Raw genomic sequence first — 20,094 nt, 5'->3', positions numbered from 1 at the left:
CAGCGTCTCTGTCACCCAGGCTGGAGTGCAGTGGTGCAGTCTTGGCTCACTGCAACCTCTGCCTCCTGGTTTCAAGCGATTCTCCTGTCTCAGCCTCCTGAGTAGTTGGGACTACAGGCGCACACTGCCACGCCCGGCTAATTTTTTGGCATTTTAATACAGACTGGATTTCACTGTGTTGCCTAGGCTGGTCTCAAACTCCTGATCTCAGGCAATCCACCCGCCTCGGCCTCCCAAAGTGCTGGGATTACAGTTGTGAGCCACCGCACCCAGCTGTTTGCCTTATTTTTAAATAGAGGAGGAAGTCACTTCTCCTGGCTTGGGGTGTGGTGCTGGGAGCCATTGCAGCCATTCTGTGATCAGGAGGTATGGCTGAGCATTTGACTCAGGTGACCCTGCTGCAGGTAGCAGAGCAGAAAGACCGCAAGAACTTACTGGGTTTGCTTTTCCCCAACTTGTAATTTAGAAAAGTTTCAAATTAATAGAAAAGGTGCAAGGATGACATGATGAATACCGCTACATCCTTCACCTAGATTTACCAGTTGTTAATATTTGCCTAGTTTGCTTAATTGCTCTTTATATGTGTTTACTTTTTGTTATTGTTTTAGAGATGGTCTCACTCTGTTGCTGAGTCTAGGCTGTAGTGGCGTAGTCACAGCTCATTGCAGCCTCTAACTGCTGGGCTCATGTGATCCTCCTGCCTCAGCCTCCTGAGTAGCTAGGAGCACAGGCATATGCCACCACACCCAGCTAATTTTTTTTTTTTTTTTTTTTTGAGACGGAGTCTCGCTCTGCCGCCCAGGCTGGAGTGCAGTGGCCGGATCTCAGCTCACTGCAAGCTCCGACTCCCGGGTTCATGCCATTCTCCTGCCTCAGCCTCCTGAGTAGCTGGGACTACAGGCGCCCGCCACCGCACCCGGCTAGTTTTTTGTATTTTTTAGTAGAGACGGGGTTTCACCGTGTTAGCCAGGATGGTCTCGATCTCCTGACCTCGTGATCCGCCCATCTCGGCCTCCCAAAGTGCTGGGATTACAGGCTTGAGCCACCGCGCCCGGCCCACCCAGCTAATTTTTAAAAAAAATTTTGCAGGCCGGGCGCGGTGGCTCAAGCCTGTAATCCCAGCACTTTGGGAGGCCGAGATGGGTGGATCACAAGGTCAGGAGATCGAGACCATCCTGGCTAACACGGTGAAACCCCATCTCTACTGAAAAATACAAAAATCTAGCCGGGCGAGGTGGCGGGCGCCTGTAGTCCCAGCTACTCGGGAGGCTGAGGCGGGAGAATGGTGTAAACCTGGGAGGCGGAGCTTGCAGTGAGCTGAGATCCGGCCACTGCACTCCAGCCTGGGCGACAGAGGGAGACTCCACCTCAAAAAAAAAAAAAAAAAAAAAAAAAAAAAATTTTTGCAGAAACGGGGTTTCCTTTTTGTTTTGTTTTGTTTTAGAGACAGGGTCTCACTATGTTGTCCAGGCTGGAATGCAGTGGCTATTCACAGGCAGGACCCCACTGCTGATCACTGGGGGAGTTTTAACCTGCTCTGTTTCTGACCTGGGCCAGTTCACTCCTCCTTAGGCAGCCTTGTGGTTGCCTCTCCCAGGAGGTCACCGTATTGATGCCAGTCTCAGCGCACTACAGCCCACGATTCCTGGGCTCAAGCGATCTTCCTGCGTCAGCCTTCCAAGACACTGAGATTATAGGCATGAGCCACTGCGCCCAGCTTGTTTACATTTTTTTAACTGAACCATTTGAGAGTGTGTTACAGATGCTAACACAGTTGACTGAAAATTCTTCAGCTTGTATGGCCTAAGAGCAAGGACAGCCTACACAGCCACAATCCAGGATTACAAGAGAACCCAGATATTTGATGATTTTGTTGAGCCACTGAATCTGTTATGGAAACTCCCAACTGCAGACTTCTTTTGGTTTTTTTGTTTTGTTTTGTTTTGTTTTGAGACGGAGTCTCGCTCTTTCGCCCAGGCTGGAGTGCAGTGGCCGGATCTCGGCTCACTGCAAGCTCCACCTCCTGGGTTCACGCCATTCTCCTGCCTCAGCCTCCCGAGTTACTGGGACTACAGGCGCCCGCCACTATGCCCTGCTGATTTTTTGTATTTTTTATTAGAGACGGGGTTTCACCATGTTAGCCAGGATGGTCTCGATCTCCTGACCTCGTGATCCGCCTGCCACGGCCTCCCAAAGTGCTGGAATTACAGGTGTGAGCCACTGTGCCCGGCCTTTTTGTTTCGTTTTTTTTTTTTTTTTTTTTTTTTTTTTTTTTTTTTTTGAGACGGAGTCTCACGCTGTCGCCCAGGTTGGAGTGCAGTGGCGCGATCTCGGCTCACTGCAAGCTCCGCCTCCTGGGTTCACGCCATTCTCCTGCCTCAGCCTCCTGAGTAGCTGGGACTACAGGCGCCCGCCACCTCGCCCGGCTAGTTTTTTGTATTTTTAGTAGAGACGGGGTTTCACTGTGGTCTCGATCTCCTGACCTTGTGATCCGCCCGCCTCGGCCTCCCAAAGTGCTGGGATTACAGGCGTGAGCCACCGCGCCCGGCGTTTTGTTTTCGTTTTTAAGACAGGATCTTGCACTGTCGCCCAACCTGGAGTGCAGTGGTGTGATCACAGCTCACTGCAACCTATGCCTCCCAGGCTCAAGCAATCTGCCCACCTCAGCACCCAAGCAGCTGGGATTACAGGCACACACTACAATGTCCAGCTAATTTTTGTATTTTTAGTAGAGATGGGGTTTCACCACATTGCCCAGACTGGTCTCGAACTCCTGAGCTCAAGGAATCAGCCCACCTCAGCCTCCCAAAATGTTGGGATTACAGGCATGAGCTACTGCGCCCAGCCTAGACTTCTTATGAAAAAGTTTTCCTTAATTTTAAAGTGATTTCCATTGACTTTTCTGTTACTTGCAGCCAAAAACCTTCCTGATACACAGACTTGAGGCACATCATTAGAAAACATTAAAAGGGCCGGACATGGTGGCTCACACCTATAATCCCAGCACTTTAGGAGGCTGAGGTGGGCAGATCATGAGGTCAGGAGATCGAGACCATCCTGGCCAACACAGTGAAACCCTGTCTCTACTAAAAATACAAAAAAGTAGCCAGGCGTGGTGGCGGGCGCCTGTAGTCCCAGCTACTCAGGAGGCTGAGGCAGGAGAATCACTTGAACCCGGGAATCGGAGGTTGCAGTGAGCCGAGATCAGGCCACTGCACTCCAGCCTGGGCCACAGAGCGAGACTCTGTCTCAAAAAAAAAAAAAAAGAAAAAAGAAAACATTAAAATCCACTTATACCCCACATTAAATATATATTTTTGAAGTATGTTTATACTTTTATTTGAAGGATTATTTGGCAACCAGGACCTAATTTAGGACGGACTAACCTCTAGAAATACTTGGACATGCTTTTGAAGTGAGAAGACCCAAGCTACAGAGTTGTTTTCAAGTGTAACGACATTTCTCTGACTACCCAAGTCAATATAAAGTTTGAGCACAATAAACATTTATTAATTTCAGCTTTGCAGTTTTAGTATTTTGGAGCCAATACATTTTTTTCTTCAGATCTCAAATACTAAGCTTTTTTTTTTTTTTTTTTCTGGAGACAGAGTCTTACTCTGTCACCCAGGCTGGAGTGCAGTGGCGCCATCTCAGCTCGCTGCAACCTCCACCTCCTGGGTTCAAGCGAGTAGCTGGGACTACAGGCATGCCCACTATGCCCAGCGAATTTTTTTTTGTATTTTTAGTAGAGATGGGGGTTTTACCATGTTGACTAGGCTGGTTTCAAACTCCTGGTCTCAAGTGATGCACCCACCTTGGCCCCCCAAAGTGCTGGGATTACGGACGTGAGCCGCCATACCTGGCCAGATATTTTCTAAACTCTTTTTTGTTTGTTTGTTTTTTTGAGACGGAGTCGCTCTGTTGCCAGGCTGGAGTGCAGTGGCACAATCTTGGCTCACTGCAACCTACACCTCCCTGGCTTAAGCGATTCTCATGCCTCAGCCTCCCAAGTAGCTGGGACTACAGGCGCATGCTACCATACCAAGCTAATATTTGTATTTTTAGTAGAGACGGGGTTTCACCACGTTGGCCAGGATGGTCTCGATCTCTTGACCTCGTGATCCACCCACCTCAGCCTCCCAAAGTGCTGGAATTATAGGTGTGAGCCACCGTGCCCAGCCGCTAAACTCTTAAAAAGCTTTTAGATTTCCTTTGTGTCTATAATTATTTTCAAAATAAAATGCTCACTGGGGCCGGGCACGGTGGCTCACACCTGTAATCCCAGCACTCTGGGAGGCCGAGGCGGGCGGATCACTGTCAGGAGATCGAGACCATCCTGGCTAACACAGTGAAACCCTGTCTCTGCTAAAAAATACAAAAAATTAGCCGGGTATGGTGACGGGTGCCTGTAGTCCCAGCTACTCAGGAGGCTGAGGCAGGAGAATGGCGTGAACCCGGGAGGCGGAGCTTGCAGTGAGCCAAGATCACGCCACTGCGCTCCAGCCTGGGAGACAGAGCGAGACTACTTCTCAAAAAAAAAAAAAAAAATGCTCACAGAACACAGTGGTTCACACCTGTAATCCCAGCACTTTGGGAAGCCAAGATGGGACGATCGCTCGAGGCTAGGAGTTAGAGACCAGCCTGGGCAACATAACGAGATCCTATGTCTCCAAAAATAAAAGTAAATTAGCCAAGTGCAGTGATGTGCACCTGTAGTCAGTCCAAACTCCTCAGGAGGCTGAGTCAGGAGGATTAGTTGAGCCCAGGAGTTTGAGATTACAGTGAGCGCCGGGCGCGGTGGCTCAAGCCTGTAATCCCAGCACTTTGGGAGGCCGAGACGGGCGGATCACGAGGTCAGGAGATCGAGACCATCCTGGCTAACACGGTGAAACCCCGTCTCTACTAAAAATACAAAAAACTAGCTGGGCGAGGTGGCGGGCGCCTGTAGTCCCAGCTACTCCGGAGGCTGAGGCAGGAGAATGGCGTAAACCCGGGAGGCGGAGCTTGCAGTGAGCTGAGATCTGGCCACTGCACTCCAGTCCGGGCTACAGAGCAAGACTCCGTCTCAAAAAAAAAAAAAAAAAAAAAAGAGATTACAGTGAGCTATAATCCATTCCAGCCTGGGTGACAGAGTGAGACCCTGTCTCAAAAGTAAAATAATATAAAATAAAATAAGTATAAAATAAATATAAAATAAAATGCTAAAAGCATTGTAAAGGCTCAGGCCTGAGTCTGGGAGGGCTATGAATGAAAGGGCCTGGCCCCCACCCAGACCTTACCTGAGAGGAGAGACGGAGCCCTAACCGAGGGCTGAGGCCTACAGTCAGAAGAGATACAGACTAGAAGCGGGAAGGCCAAAGGCAGGTGTGGAGGGGGCTCTCTGGACAAAGGCTGGGAGGCGAGAATGGATGAGCAGGGTTGAGGGGGCCGGCTGCGGTGCCATCCGGCTGGAAAAGGGCCCAGCTTGCCAGGGGCATCCCCTACCTTCATAGAGTAGGAGGGCAAAGATAGCTTTTCAAGCCTGGGTATCTTTAGCTCAGCAGATGAAAGCGGGTCGGCCCTAGCTCCCTGTGTGACCTTGGTCAAGTGGCCACCGTCTCTGGGTGGTTTCCCTAACATTAAACTGCATTATTAAATGGGGGAGCAGGTCAGGCACATGTCTCAGGGTTCCTCCCTGCTATGACTTCTAGGACTCAGGAGCTGGCTCTGACCTCCCCTACCTTCCCTGGCTGGAGCAGCCAGGTTGGCTGCAGGTGTGGATGGCACCTCTGTGGGCCGCCCTCCTCAACACCGCCAGCTGAAGGAGGTACAGCTTCCCTTTCCTCGCCTCTGTCCCCTGTCCCTGGCAGGGCGGAATGGCCGAGCTGGCCTGCATGACCTGTCTGGACCAAGCTGAGCCCATGTCTCACGGCAGTAGCCAAGATCCCACCTAGGACGCGGGAATTCCAGAGAGCTCACTACCTCATTTCAGGATAGTTATAACGTGGGGAGGAGAATCCCTGGGGTGGTGGCCTTAGCCTTGGGGGACGCAGGAGGGAGCACTAACATCAAGCCCCTCCTTAGACATCACTCCTATAATCCTCCAAGCAGTGGCCTTATTCCCACCTTCCGGGTCTGGAAACAGGTTCAGGGAAGCCAAGGACCTCAGCTACAGCTGCAGCCGTTCAGACCCCAAATCAGAGCTCACCTCTCGTCTCATCTCCTGATATATATATATATTTTTAAGACAGAGTCTTGCTCTGTCGCCCAGGCTGGAGTGCAATGGTGCAATCTTGGCTCGCTGCAACCTCCACCTCCAGTGTTCAAGCAATTCTCCCTGCCTCAGCCTCCCGAGTAGCTGGGATTACAGGCACCCACCACCACACTCAGCTAATTCTTGTATTTTTAGTAGAGATGGGGTTTTGCCATGTTAGCCAGGCTGGTCTCGAACTCCCGTCCCCAAGTGATCCTCAACCTCCCAAAGTGCTGGGATTACAGGCATGAGCCACCATGCCAGGCCTCTTCTCCTGATTCTAACTGCAGCCTCATTTCCCTGTGCAGAAATTCAACCAAGTTGGCAGACACAAAGTAGGGGTGAGGGGAAGATGAGAGAGGAGATAATGAAAGCAAGGCGCCGGGCACAAGGCCTGGCAAGATAAGTGGGCGCTGCCAAGAGGCCCTGAGGACTTGGGGGAGGAGGCCCACGATGCACCTGTGTCCCTGCCTTCCCTCCCCGCCAGGAAAACCACAGCTCCCATCCCAGGGGACACTGGAATCTGGAGAGACTTCCTGCCCCAACCTAGGCAAGAGGAGACTGTTGGGGACCAATTGGGGATGGCACGTAGACCTCCCAGAGGCGCTGCAAAGACCCGGGGAAGGCAACAGCCTGGCAAAAGCGACAAGAAGGAAGTGAAAACCTTCTGAGCCTCCATGAAGAAACGAATCATCTGTTTTAGTACAACAGACCTCAGTTCCACCCTGTATTCACCTCATGCAAGGAAAGCAGGATTTCATCTCCCCAGTTTACAGATAGGGAGACTGAGGCAAGTGGGAGAAACAGTTTACCAGGAGGCTCTGAGGGGACATAGCAAGCAGGGCCAGCACCTGTGTGTCCAGACTCCCAAATAGGCCTTTCTGGGGTCTGGGGACCTCTTCACCATGCCACCTTGCCTCCCTGCCAGCCCCACTCATGCCGGATGCTGCAGAGGGGTAAACTGTCCCTCCATCCAACAGCAAACACTCCCCAGTGCTGGGCCCATTTTCCAGGATGGAGGAGGAAGCAGGAGCAGCTCCTGAGGCCACAGGAACCCAACTACTGGGCTGGGCTGGGAAAGTGGCCACACCCACCTGCCCACAGCCCTGCCAGGACCACACCTGAAGCGCCTCTGGCCCTCCATCTAGGACTCTGCCTGAGAGGCCCCATTCCTTGATCTGGCAGAGAGGGGAGGCATGGGGGAGGGGCAGTGGAGCTGGGCTGGGCCATACCCAGCCCTTCCTATGGTTGAGGTTTTGGGGAGGCCAGGAGGAAAAAGTGAAGCTGCTGTGGTTGGTTTCCAAGCAGCCACTTGGTCTGGAAGGAGGGGTAAGGCACTCACGGGGGTGCAACCCCATCCCCTCTCTGGGTCCGCCTTGTGACCGTACACACTCCCCTCTCATCCTGTACCAGAGTGGGCTTTGGGCATCTGGAGGAAGGTGCCCCTGGGGGACAGGGTCGGGCAGGGTGGGTTTGCTGGCCTGGCCTCCAGATGTGAGTCACTCCCGGTTGGCATCTTTGTCCCTCTTTGGTGCCAGCAGTTTCAGAAGGAGGATGGCCAGGTGGAGGAGGTCATCCCTGTGACAACCCCCCAGCATGCCCCTCACTTCTCCCAGTGCTCCCCACACCCCTTCCTCCACCAGGTTCCTGAGACCCCTCCAACCCACCCTCAATTCTCTGCCACAGTGATCTTCCCCACAGCCCAAATCTGGCCTCAGTACTAACCCTGGCTCCCCAGCCTCCTCCCGTACAATAATGTCCAAGCCCTGTGCCCAGCCCATGAGGCCTCCATGATCCAGGTCCTGATGGCTTCCCAGCCTCATCCCCGTCTTTCCCCTACATGCCCGGAACACTGTTCCCCAGCCCTGGCCTTCCCATTCCAGAGCTTCTGCCCATGCCGGAAAGCCAGGCGCTTCTCCGCCTACCCTTCACGACCCACCTCCTTTACTCATGCAGCCACCAGCCCACCATAGCACTTTCTCATGGCTTCCCTTAGAGCCATCATCATCTACTTCTTCTTCTTTTTTTTTTTGAGACCGAGTTTTGCTCTTGTTGCCCAGGTTGGAATGCAATGGCCTGATCTCGGATCACTGCACCTCTGCCTCCTGGGTTCAAGTGATTCTCCTGCCTCAGCCTCAGAAGTAGCTGGGATTACAGGCATATGCCACCACGCCCGGCTAATTTTGTATTTTTAGTAGAGACGGGGTTTCTCCGTGTTGGTCAGGCTAGTCTCAAACTCCCAACCTCAGGTAATCTGCCCGCCTCGGTCTCCTAAAGAGCTGGGATTACAGGCATGAGCCACTGCACCCAGCCCATCATCTACTTCTCAACGTGGTTGTGGTAAGATTCCACCCCAACCATGCGCTCCTTGAGAGTGGGGACTGGGAGGGGTTCATCTTTGAATCCTGAGAGCCCAGGGCCAGGCACATAGTAGGTGCTCAGTAAACACCTGCTGAACACTCGGGGAAAGGAGGGCTGTGCCAGGCCTCAGAGGAGAGATGTGAAGAAAGAGGACAGGGTGGCCAGGCATGATGGCTCACACCTGTAATCCCAGAACTTTGGGAGGCCGAGGCAGGTGGATCACCTGAGGTCAGGAGTTCCAGACTAGCCTGGCCAACAAGGTGAAACCCCGTCTTTACTAAAAATACAAAAATTGGCCGGGCATGGTGGTGGGGGCCTGTAGTCTCATCTACTCAAGAGGCTGAGGCAGGAGAACCTGGGAGGCAGAGGTTGCAGTAAGCCGAGGTCATGCCACTGCACTCCAGCCTGGGCGACAGAGTGACACTCCATCTCAAAAATAAATAGATAAAAATAAAAAAGAGAGAGGACAGGGTGCTGTCATGCACATCCATGTAAAGAGACCACCAAACAGGCTTTGTGTGAGCAACATGGCTGTTTATTTCACCTGGGTGCAGGCGGGCTGAGTCCGAAAAGAGTCAGTGAAGGGAGATAAGGGCGGGACCGTTTTATAGGATTTGGGTAGGTAAAGGAAAATTACAGTCAAAGGGGTGTTGTTCTCTGGCAGGCCGGAGTGGGGGTCACAAGGTGCTCAGTGGGGGAGCTTTTTGAGCCAGGATGAGCCAGGAAAAGGAACTTCACAAGATAATATAATTGCTTAAGGCAAGGGCTGGCCATTTTCACTTCTTTTGTGGTAGAATGTCATCAGTTACTGCAAGGCAGGGCATTTGCACTTCTTTTGTGATTCTTCAGTTACTTCAGGCCATCTGGGCGTACGTGCAAGTCACAGGGGATGCGATGGTTTGGCTTGGGCTCAGAGGCCTGACAGGTGCACAGAGCTAGGACCCCACCCCCTCCTGGCCTGGACCACCCTGGGCCATCTCCCCAGCTTGACACTCAGGCCAGAGGCTGTCAGGCCAGGGCGCTTTGACTATCCCCTGCATGCCCCTGAAGGGGGCCAAGCCCGAGGACTTAGCCAAGCCCTGCAACCTAAGGCTTGGCGTGCAGCCCAGCCTTTCTTTAGCCTTTGCTAGGAGCGAGCAAGCGCTGCAGCAGCCGCAGTCCTTGCTTCCGGGGAAGGCCCGGGTGGCGCCAGGGCCTGTGGTTTAAGTCAGTGGCCCTCTGCAGACGCGCACGCAGGAGCCACGCCCTGGTCCCTGCCCTGGAGTGGCCTGGTCTCTCCCAGCTCTGATTCCTTGAAGAACCCTGCACCTCCTCAGCCATCTTCTCTGGGCACCCCCTGAGCCCAGCCTGCTGGCCACAGGCCCCTTCCCGCCAACTCGTGGGCCTAGCTCATCATCAAACTATTTTCCATTGGCTTCCCCCAATCTCTGCCACAGCACAATTTCGGTGGTGGCGGGGCAGGGGGAGGTGGAGAGGGATGAAGAATAGGAGGTGGAGCTTGGACCCTCGTGGGGGGGCGGCAGATGGCCACTCTGATTGGTCACCTCTGCTCCAGAACTGGCTTCAAAATTCCACGGACTCCGCCCTCGGTGGCCCCCAGCCCTGTCCTGACTTGCAATTGGCTGAACTTCCAGGGGGCGGGGCTCACCCGGTCCGGTCCCGTTAAAAGGGTGGGAGCGTCCGGGGGCCCATCTCTCGCGGGTGGAGTCTTCTAACAGCTGGTGCGCCTCTCCTGGCAACATCCTCCTGGCCTCAATCATGGCTTGTGTGAGTGTGGGGACCCCACCCCAAGGTCCAGGGGATAGGGCAGGAGCTGATGGCCGGAGGAGAGCTGGGCAGATCGGGAGCAGGGTTCTAGCCCCAGCTGTGTGGCCTGGAACCACTGCCTTCTCTTTTCTAGACCTCAGTGGCCACATCTGTAAAATGGGGGTGGGCGCCATGGTCCCTCAAGGCCTTCTCTGCATTGATAATTGTTTGGATTCCTCCAGGGTCTGAAAGCACAGTTATTTCTGCCCAGGGTTGACATTCTGCAGCTCTCTGAGTAGTGAGCGTGGGAAGGGTGTGGCCAACTGGGGGACACCCAGGCCACTATATCTTTCCCCCTCCTCCACCCCAAAAAGCCTCCCGTCCCCTCCCCCCTGCAGCTGTCCCAGTCACCAGGCCCGGGCAGAGTCACCCTCTGCTCCAGAATACGCTGAAAAGTCGCCAGGACCCGAGACAGGCTGCCCAGGATGGGCCTTTCTAGGTCGGGGGTGGAGGGTGGTTGTGTCCAGGCTGGTGGGAGGGAGGGGAGCCGAGGAAATTCCCTTCCACCACCCCCAAGCTGGGAGGTTGGGGTGGCAGGGAGGTGAGAATCTTCCTCGGGCCCCAGGGAAAGGGTTCAAGTTTCTGACAGAAGAAACCACTCAAATCAGTTAACTCTTGCCCACCCACTCGGGGTGCCAGGGAGCAGCAGTGCGCAGCAGTTTTCTCAATCTTGTTAACCCTGAACCAGCCTGGCCACAGCCCGACTGCAGGCCACTCCCTAATGCAGAGGGGCCGTGTTCTTCAGGGTCTCCTCTCTAGCCCCTGAGCCTCTTCGCAGAGAGGAGCTTGAAGGAGAATAGTAGTGTCCCCCTAGCCACTTCCTCTCCAGCAGAGGGGTCGACCCCTGCATTCAGTGTGACTGTGGGCCAACTGCCTGCCCCTCCCCAGCCTGATCCTCTCTATCTGCGATGGGACAGAGCACCCCACCTCCCAAGCCACTCTTGAGTTCAAAATCCCCAGGCCAATCTGCAAAATCTTCTAGAGCCTGTCTTCTAGAACCTGATTCACATTACAGATTGAAGCCAACCCTGTTGGGAATAGGGACTTTTCCAGGACCACACAGAGAATCAGAGGCTAGAAATCACAGCCCCATCCTGTCCCCAGGCTTCCCCTTGGCTTGGTCAGAGGATGCCGGGCGGGAACAACCCCACTCCCACCCCCAGCCACCCCCGGACACTTCGGGTAGTGGAGACCTTGTCCTCTAACCCGCTGGGCCGGGGCTTGTCTGTGCAGGGTCTGGTCGCCAGCAACCTGAATCTCAAACCTGGAGAGTGCCTCCGAGTGCGGGGCGAGGTGGCCCCCGACGCCAAGAGGTGAGAGGTGAAGTCAGGGTGGTGGGCGGCAGGGATGGGGGCTTGGTCCAGCCGAGAGGGCGTGGCCGGCCAAGTCCACGTCTCCTCCCTGGCCGAGAGTGGGTTAACGGCCGGCCGACGTTGCTGCGCTTTCTGGGTGACTCACTTCCCCCGCGGGGTCTGGGCGCCCCCACCATTGCCGCCCCCTCCCCCGCTCCCTCCCTGCTGTAGCCTCTTAAACTACAACAGCTGCAGCCTCGTCATCTATAATACCTTGGTTCCCCCGCCCCCACCCCTTTCCGGTCTGGGCGGGGCCTGCATCAGGGGAGGGCGGGGAGAAGAGTGAGGCGGGAGTCACCGCCGCCTTCCCTCTGAGTCCCTCCCTCCTGCGTCAGGTCATTCATTCACTGGCTCAGTCCTGTCCTTCTTCCTTCACTCCTCGTTCACTCAGCCGGCTGCCTTATTTTCTCAGCAGCTATGTGACCTTGGACCAGTCAACCAACCTCACCTAGCCTCATTTTGTTAGAAAAACAAGGGGGAGAGGTGGTTGTGTGGAGGAAGTGAGATGCCCATGGTGTAGTGATGATGAGGAGGGTGAGGATCGGCTGATATTGTTAAGAGCTGATATTGTTAAGAGCCGTACACTTCTCATGCACTAATTTCATTGCAACCAAACCCTCAGAGGCAGGTATAGCTATTATCACCACTAAACAAATGCATTTATTATTTTATTTTTTGAGACGGAGTCTCACCCTGTCCTCCAGGCTGGAGTGCAATGGCTTGATCTCGGCTCACCACAACCTCCATCTCCTGGGTTCAAACGATTCTCCTGCCTCAGCCTCCCGAGTAGCTGGGACTACAGGTGCCTACCACCACGCCCAGCTAATTTTTGTACTTTTAGTAGAGATGGGGGGGTTCACCATGTTGGCCAGGCTGGTCTCGAACCCCTGACCTCATGATCTGCCCACCTCGGCCTCCCAAAGTGCTGGGGTTACAGGAGTGAGCCACCGTGCCCAGGAGTATTATTATTTGTTAATTCACCCCATAATTACTAAGCATCTCCTTCTGGTGTGCCCCACTTGTGCTGGGCACCAGGAACACAGAGATGTACAAGACAGGACGTGAAGTTGCCATCTGGAGGAAGTCTCTGACCTTGACCAAAAGGGCTAGGACGCTAGTGACTTCAAGAATCTAGCAAGTCCTCCTGTGCAGCCCCCATTGTACAGATGAGCAAACAGGCAAGGAGGGTCAGGGACTAGCTCACGTTCACACCGTAAGCAGCTGTCAGGGCTAGAGCTAGAATCCAGGTTTCTTGTCTCTGTTAGTGAGTTCTTCAAGCAAAGTGTGTTCATGGAGTACTGAGTGACAGATTAGTCAGTCGGTGGGGCTGGAGCTGGCCGAGGTGGCCTCACACCCACCCATTACCCCCCAGCTTCGTGCTGAACCTGGGCAAAGATAGCAACAACCTGTGCCTGCACTTCAACCCTCGCTTCAACGCCCACGGCGACGCCAACACCATCGTGTGCAACAGCAAGGACGGCGGGGCCTGGGGGACCGAGCAGCGGGAGGCTGCCTTTCCTTTCCAGCCTGGAAGTGTCGCAGAGGTGGGCTGCGGACCGGAACCGGGACCAGGGACAGGGGCTGGGTGGGCTGGGGCGGAGCTGGGTTAGTGACTAGAGATCTTGGCCTTGCCTGCTCTCTTTCCCCTCCTCTTCCCTCCCTTCCTGTGTGATGACCAGTGTCTGCCCCTCTTGGAACCTCAGTGGTTAATTAGAATAAAACAAAAGAAAAAAAAGCCTGGGCTCGGTGGCTAATGCCTATAATCCCAGCACTTTGGAAGGCCTAGGCGGGCGGATCACCTGAGGTCGGGAGTTCGAGATGAGCCTGACCAACATGGAGAAAAATACAAAAATCAGCCAGGCGTGGTGGCGCCACTGCACTCCAGCCTGGGTGACAGAGGAGACTCCGTCTCAAAAAAAAAAAAAAAAATCTGTCATAGGATTAGAGTAGAAAGAAAGAAAAAATATTATAAATGCACCTCCGTAGGCTCAGCCACAAACTGGGGCTGTGTCAGGGCCACATGAGGAACGGGTTCTGGAAGGGCCCATGGCCTGTGGGCCTGGCTCACTGCTCTCCTGTACCCCCAGGTGTGCATCACCTTTGACCAGGCCGACCTGACCATCAAGCTGCCAGATGGATACGAATTCAAGTTCCCCAACCGCCTCAACCTGGAGGCCATCAACTACATGGCAGCTGACGGTGACTTCAAGATCAAGTGTGTGGCCTTTGACTGAAATCAGTCAGCCCATGGCCCCCAATAAAGGCAGCTGCTTCTGCCCCCTCTGAACCAGCCTCATGTGTGTGTATGTGTTTGTGTGTGCGCACGCATGTGTGTGTGTGTGTGTGTGTGTGTGTGTGTGAGAGAGAGAGAGAGAGAGGGGTCCCCCACCTCCAGGCCTGCCCCCTTCCTTCACTTCCATTTGCTTTGTCCACGGGTACCTCCTCAGTTCCAATGATGTCTTCCGCTGGGTCCCCCAGAGCAAGCACAGAGAGTCTGACACACAGTAGGAGGGTCAGTGACCACTGAATAAAAATCAGGCCGGGCGCGGTGGCTCAAGCCTGTAATCCCAGCACTTTGGGAGGCCGAGGCGGGTGGATCACGAGGTCAGGAGATCAAGACTATCCTGGCTAACATGGTGAAACCCCGTCTCTACTAAAAATACAAAAAACTAGCCGGGCGTGGTGGCGGGCGCCTGTAGTCTCAGCTAATTGGGAGGCTGAGGCGGGAGAATGGAGTGAACCCGGGAGGCGGAGCTTGCAGTGAGCCGAGATCACGCCACTGCACTCCAGCCTGGGAGACACTGCGAGACTCCGTCTCAAAAAAAAAAAAAAAAAAAAAAAAAAAAAATCAGTCCCTGCCCTGAAACTGCTTTTAGCCTAGTGGGCCCTAGAACACAGCAGATGCTCAAAGGATGTTGTGTAAATGACATCAAGGGGGAAACAGGCAAGGACAGACCACTTCATGTGTGGTGACGGGACAGAAGACAGAGAGGTGGAGGGAAGAATACGAGACCCCTCATTTGCCTTCATGAGGTAGAGATGTGGAGTCAAGACAACATGGGGCTGCCAGCTGTGTGGCCTTGTGCATGTTAACTGACCTCTGTGAGCCTCAGCTTATTCCTTTATAACAAGGGGGATAATGCAAACAGCCTATCAAAGAGTTGTTCCAAAGATCAGTCGCTTCTTGGCCTTCTGGCTGAGATCAAGTGGAGATTAAATGAGGTGTTGCATGAAAGAAGCCAAGTTCAACACCTGCATATGGCAAATACTCAGTGGTTGGTGGTTTCCCATACCTCGTGCACAGCCTTTTTTTTTTTTTTTTTTTTAAGAGATGGGGTCTTGCTATGTTAACCAGGCTGGAGTGCAGTGGTTGCATACTGCAGCCTCAAAGTCCTGGGGTCAGGCAATCCTGCCTCAGCCTTCTGAATAGCTGGGACCACAGGTGTGCGTCACTGCACCCAGCTCCCTGCACCACTTTTAAAGTGCTATTACTCCAATCTGAAGGTGAAGAAATGGGCTCTGATAGATGAAATGACTCCCAGGTCTGTACCAGGCCCAGCTGAGCCTGCGGAGCTCCCCAGGGATCCTGTCTGTGGGCTTGAGCCATGCACCCCACTTAGCTAGAGTGTATGGGCAACCAAAGGACTAGTCTGGAAGCTGCCAGCTCTCATTCCTGGGCAGATGCCCCCACCCCAACAATGGGAAAGTAGGTGATGACCCTGGCACCCCATTGCCAGCCCCTGTTTCTATGGTAGGAGGAGCTGGGGTTGGGGGCTCCATCAGCCCCTGCAGAGAACCAAGAGGTAAAAGCCAGCCAATATGAGGCCCAGCCTCCAGACTCCCGCAGCCTCCTCCTCAGGGGACAGAGTAGGGGTGACTCACCCAACCTGAGATGAGGTCTCCATGAACCTGTTCTCCTGGTTTCCAAAGATGATGTCTCCTCTAAGACCAGCCCAGGCTGTTACCTTGGAGGGTAATGCTGAACCCAATCCCATGCACCCACCCATCACAACTGATGGGGCCTGAGTGGACAGCTGGGGTGCCCTGCACACTGAACACTTCCCTGCACCTTTTCCTTCCTGCCTGCTGCTGCAGTCACATCTTCCCAGGGCCCCTACCTCCCTGGGAAACAGCTGCAGGAACTGAGCCAAGGTACAGAAGGTTAGAATCATCACTGGGCTCCCCCATAGCCCCAAGGCACAGTCTCCTGAGGCATGGTATGTGGGTTGGGGGGTGGGGAGCTTGGCAAATCTCCCTTTCTAGGGCAACTGGCACCAGCTGTGACTAGGTCTCTTATACACCCAGCCTCAGTTTCCTCATCCATAAAATGAGACCCATCTTGGGTGGATGATTCCCATCTCAGTGGGTACCCTGGGACCTAGGTGGGAGCTGGGGACACGCACCTCTCTATGAGAGGTCAAAGAGGATGGAACACACCGGCTGAGAACTCCCATGAGCCACACCCAATCTCCAGGCTCTCCTGGGGCTCCCAGGTGGCCACCCAGAAACAGCTTCGGAAGCCTGGCTGCAGATGGAGCGCCCTCTGCTGGACATTGGAGAACACGTCCCCTAGGCTGCCCTGCCTGGTCCTCAGTGTTCACCCACACTGATTCTCCCCTACACTGGCTGACACTCACAAGACACTAGGACTGGGGCCACAACTGGGCAGAGGAAAGTCCTGGGACAGGTAAGAGAGGCCACTGGGTGTGGAGGAAGGAAACCCAGCTTGGCGTCAGACAGACCTGTGTTTAAACCCCAGCTCTGTGGTTGTGTGCCCTTGAACCAGTTATTCAACGTCTCTGAACCTCAGTTTCCTCATCTGGCAAACTTTGTTAAGACTGCACTAGTTGGCCAGGCATGCTGGCTCACACCAGCACTTTGGGAGGCTGAGGTGGGTGGATCACAAGGTCAGGAGTTCGAGACCAGCCTGGCTAATATGGCAAAACCCCATCTCTACTAAAAAATACAAAAATTAGCTGGGCGTGGTGGGGGGCGCCTGTAGTCCCAGCTATTCAGGAGGTTGAGGCAGGAGAATCACTTGAACCCGGGAAGTGGAGGTTGCAGTGAGCCGAGATCGTGCCACTGCTCTCAGGCCACAGAGCAAGACTCCGTCTCAAAAAAAGAAAAAAGAAAAAGAAAAAGAAAAAAAAACAGGTGTGGTGGCTCACGCCTGTAATCCCAACACTTTGGGAGGCCGAGGTGGGTGGATGACCTGAGATCAGGAGTTTGAGACCAGCCTGGGCAACATGACAAAACCCCGTCTCTACTAAAAATACAAAAATTAGGCCAGGCACAGTGGCTCACGTCTGTAATCCCAGCACTTTGGGAGGCCGAGGTGTGTGAATCACCTGAGGTCGGGAGTTCGAGACCAGCCTGACCAACATGGAGAAACCCCGTCTCCACCAAAAATACAAAAAATTAGCCGGGCATGGTGGTACATGCCTGTAAATCCTAGCTACTTGGGAGGCTGAGGCAGGAGAATTGCTTGAGCCCAGGAGGCAGAGGTTGCGGTGAGCTGATATTGTGCCATTGCACTCCAGCCTGGGTGACAGAGCGAGACTCCGTCTCAAAAAAAAAAAAAGAAAAAGACTGCACTAGTGTTGACGGGGTGCAGTGGCCGACACCTGTAATCCCAGCACTTTGGGAGGCCAAGGCAGGAGGTTCATTTGAGGTCGGGCGTTTGAGACCAGCCTGGCCAACAAGTGAAACTCTGTGTTTACTAAAAATACAAAAATTAGCCGGGCATGGTGGTGCATGCCTGTGGTCCCAGCTACCGGGGAGGCTGAGGCAGGAAAATCACTTGATCCTGGGAAGAGGAGGTTGCAGTGAACCGAGATCACGCCACTGCATTCCAGCCTGGGCGACAGAGCGAGACTCTCTAAAAAAAAAAAAAGAAAAAAGATTAGCTGAGGTGATGTATAGAAATGCATGGTGCCTGGCATGCAATACGAGTTTGGCGAGTGTCGGCTGTCTTCACCCCTTTTAAAGTTCTGTGTGTCCCGAGGGCCTAGGAAACTGGGTCCAGATAAGTTAAGTCAACCTCTGCCCTTAGGCCACCTGCTCCCCACCCTCAGAACCTGTTCTTGCCTGTGTGACCTCGGACAAGTGACTGCACCTCTCTGAGCCTCAGTTTCCTCCTCAGTAAAATGTGGATTGTACCTCAAAAGAGATCATCATAAGCCAGGCACAGTGGTGGGCACCTGTGGTTCTAGCTACTCATGAAGCTGAATAGGGAGGATCGCTTGATCCCAGGAGTTTGAGACCAGCTTGGGCAACATAGTGAGACCCTCATCTCTATAAGTAAATAAATAATAAAATAAACAATCTAAAGAGAGTAAAGAGCTAAATAAATGTCAGCTGCTCTTGTTACTCTTTTTCCTCATTAAGTTTATCATCACTTCTTGTTTTTGTTTTTCATTTTGAGACGGAGTTTTGCTCTTTTGACCAGGCTGTTGTGAAGTGGCAGGATCTCGGCTCACTGCAACCCCTGTCTCCTGGGTTCAAGTGATTCTCCTGCCTCAGCCTCTCGAGTCGCTGGGATTATAGGCATGCACCACCACGTACGGCTAATTGTCATATTTTTAGTAGAGATGGGGTTTCATCATGTTGGTCAGGCTGGTCTCGAACTCCGAACCTCAACTGATCCGCCCGCCTTGGCCTCCCAAAATGCTAAGATTACAGGCAGGAGCCACTACACCTGGCCTGTTTTTTGTTTTTTGTTTTTTGTTTTTTCCAGAGATGGGGTCTCACTGCGTTGTCCAGGCTGGAATGCAATGGCATGATCACAGCTCAATGCAGCCTCAAACTTCTGGGCTTGAGTGATCCTCCTACCTTAGCCTCCCAAGTCACTGGACTATAGGAGTGTGTCACTAGGCCTGGCTAATTTTTAATTTTTTGTAGAGACAGGGTTTTACTATGTTGCCCTACTGTCTGTCGCTAGGCTGGAGTGCAGTGGCACAATCTCAGCTCACTGCAACCTCCACCTCCTGGGTTCAAGTGATTCTCCTGCCTCAGCCTCCCAAGTAGCTGGGACTACAGGCGCGTGCCACCCCGCCCAGCTAATTTTTGTATTTTTGGTAGACACGGGGTTTTACCATGTTGGCCAGGATGGTCTCCATCTCTTCACCTCGTGATCTGCCTGCCTCAGCCTCCCAAAGTGCCGGGATTACAGGTGTGAGCCACCGCGCCCAGCCTGAGCCTTTACTTTTCATCTCCAACCACTGTGGGTGGGAGTGGAGCCCTGGTAAACCAAGCAGGTCGAAGCCTGGGACTGGGAGGAGACAGACCAGCTGCAGAAGGTGACTCTCTGGGCACCTTCAGCCAGGGTTATGCCTCTACCCAGGAGGGTGCCAAGGGTAGCCTTAAGGCACTGCCACTAAGGGGCAGAAGCAGCTGGTCAGAGGTGCAGTCCAGCACCCTAAGGGAGCCCCCTGCGGTGCTCTGGGCCACAGGAACTGAAAGGCCAGGCCTGCAGTTTAAGGGTAACTTCCTCGCAGGATCCCACATAGATTTCCCCCAAGCAGAGGAGCTGTATGGAATGAATTCGGCATTCTGGAGTGCTGTACTTATTGCCTGCCTCCTTCCAAAACTCAGTCAGGATACGAAGATTAGCCGGCCGTGATGGCAGGTGCCAGTAATCCTAGCTACTCAGAAGGCTGAGGCAGGAGAGTCGCTTGAACCTGGGGGGTGGAGATTGCAGTGAGCCGAAGTCACGACACTGCACTCCAGCCTGGGTGACAAGAGCGAAACTCTGTCTCAAAAAAAAAAAAAAAAAAAAAAAGTGAAAAAAGTGGATGAAGGATTCTGGCACACAATCCAAGTGATTAAAAATCCCCTTCAGGTGTTGTTTCACTACAATCTTTCACACCCATGCCCTCCATTCTCAGTTGAGGATGTTATTACACACTCATTCCACCTTTGGGCAAAGTGAGGCACAAAGAGGGAAGATGACTTGTGCAGAAAACACGTGTATGCATGCCTTATGTTATACAAACTTGACATCACTCACTTCCTCATAATCACAGCTGTCAAAGTTTGGTCCACGGATTAGCAGCATTAGCATCACCTGAGAACTTGCTAGAACTGGAAATCCACTCAGAAACTTCTACTGGATCAGAAACTCCTGAGTGAGGCCCAGCGATCCAGGTTTTAGCAAGCCCTCTAGGGGATTCTGATGTATGCCAAAGCTTGAGAACCACTGTCTACAACAACCCTATGAAGCTACTATCCCTCATTTTACAAATACGGTGAGGCACTGTGAAGGCCATTGGTCTTAGACCACACAGCTGTAGGTGGGGTGCCAGTATACAAATCCAGGCAGTTTGGCTCCCTCTTGGAGACTAC

General features: G+C 53.4%; 2 protein-coding genes across 3 annotated transcripts in view; both read left to right on the top strand.

The window, feature by feature from the left end:
• Positions 1 to 20,094, top strand: part of NOL12 (nucleolar protein 12) — a 92,588-nt gene that overhangs the window by 63,602 nt on the left and 8,892 nt on the right. The window contains exon 1 of one of the 2 annotated variants that reach the window (XM_050806363.1): positions 12,602 to 12,606. The exons of the other annotated variant lie outside the window; for it this stretch is intronic. The gene's annotated coding sequence lies outside the window, so the exon portion shown is untranslated. Of the gene's footprint in view, positions 1 to 12,601; positions 12,607 to 20,094 lie in introns of those variants that run through there. 2 annotated transcript variants of the gene reach the window in all.
• LGALS1 (galectin 1) lies at positions 10,224 to 14,038 on the top strand. Its single transcript, XM_050806422.1, has 4 exons — positions 10,224 to 10,360; positions 11,633 to 11,712; positions 13,124 to 13,295; positions 13,839 to 14,038. Exons 1-4 carry the CDS (start codon positions 10,352 to 10,354, stop codon positions 13,983 to 13,985), a joined length of 408 nt encoding a protein of 135 aa, XP_050662379.1. The 5' UTR covers positions 10,224 to 10,351; the 3' UTR covers positions 13,986 to 14,038.

This window comes from Macaca thibetana, chromosome 10 (genome assembly GCF_024542745.1).
Source record: "Macaca thibetana thibetana isolate TM-01 chromosome 10, ASM2454274v1, whole genome shotgun sequence".
Classification (NCBI taxonomy): Eukaryota; Metazoa; Chordata; class Mammalia; order Primates; family Cercopithecidae; genus Macaca; species Macaca thibetana.
The sequence above is the reverse complement of the archived record's forward strand: the minus strand, read 5'-3'. Positions and strand labels throughout refer to the sequence as shown.

Coding starts and splice junctions, on each gene's coding strand:
- LGALS1 (XM_050806422.1), top strand. Junction 11,713..13,123: donor GTGGCCCCCGACGCCAAGAG/GTGAGAGGTGAA, acceptor ATTACCCCCCAG/CTTCGTGCTGAACCTGGGCA. Junction 13,296..13,838: donor AGCCTGGAAGTGTCGCAGAG/GTGGGCTGCGGA, acceptor CTGTACCCCCAG/GTGTGCATCACCTTTGACCA.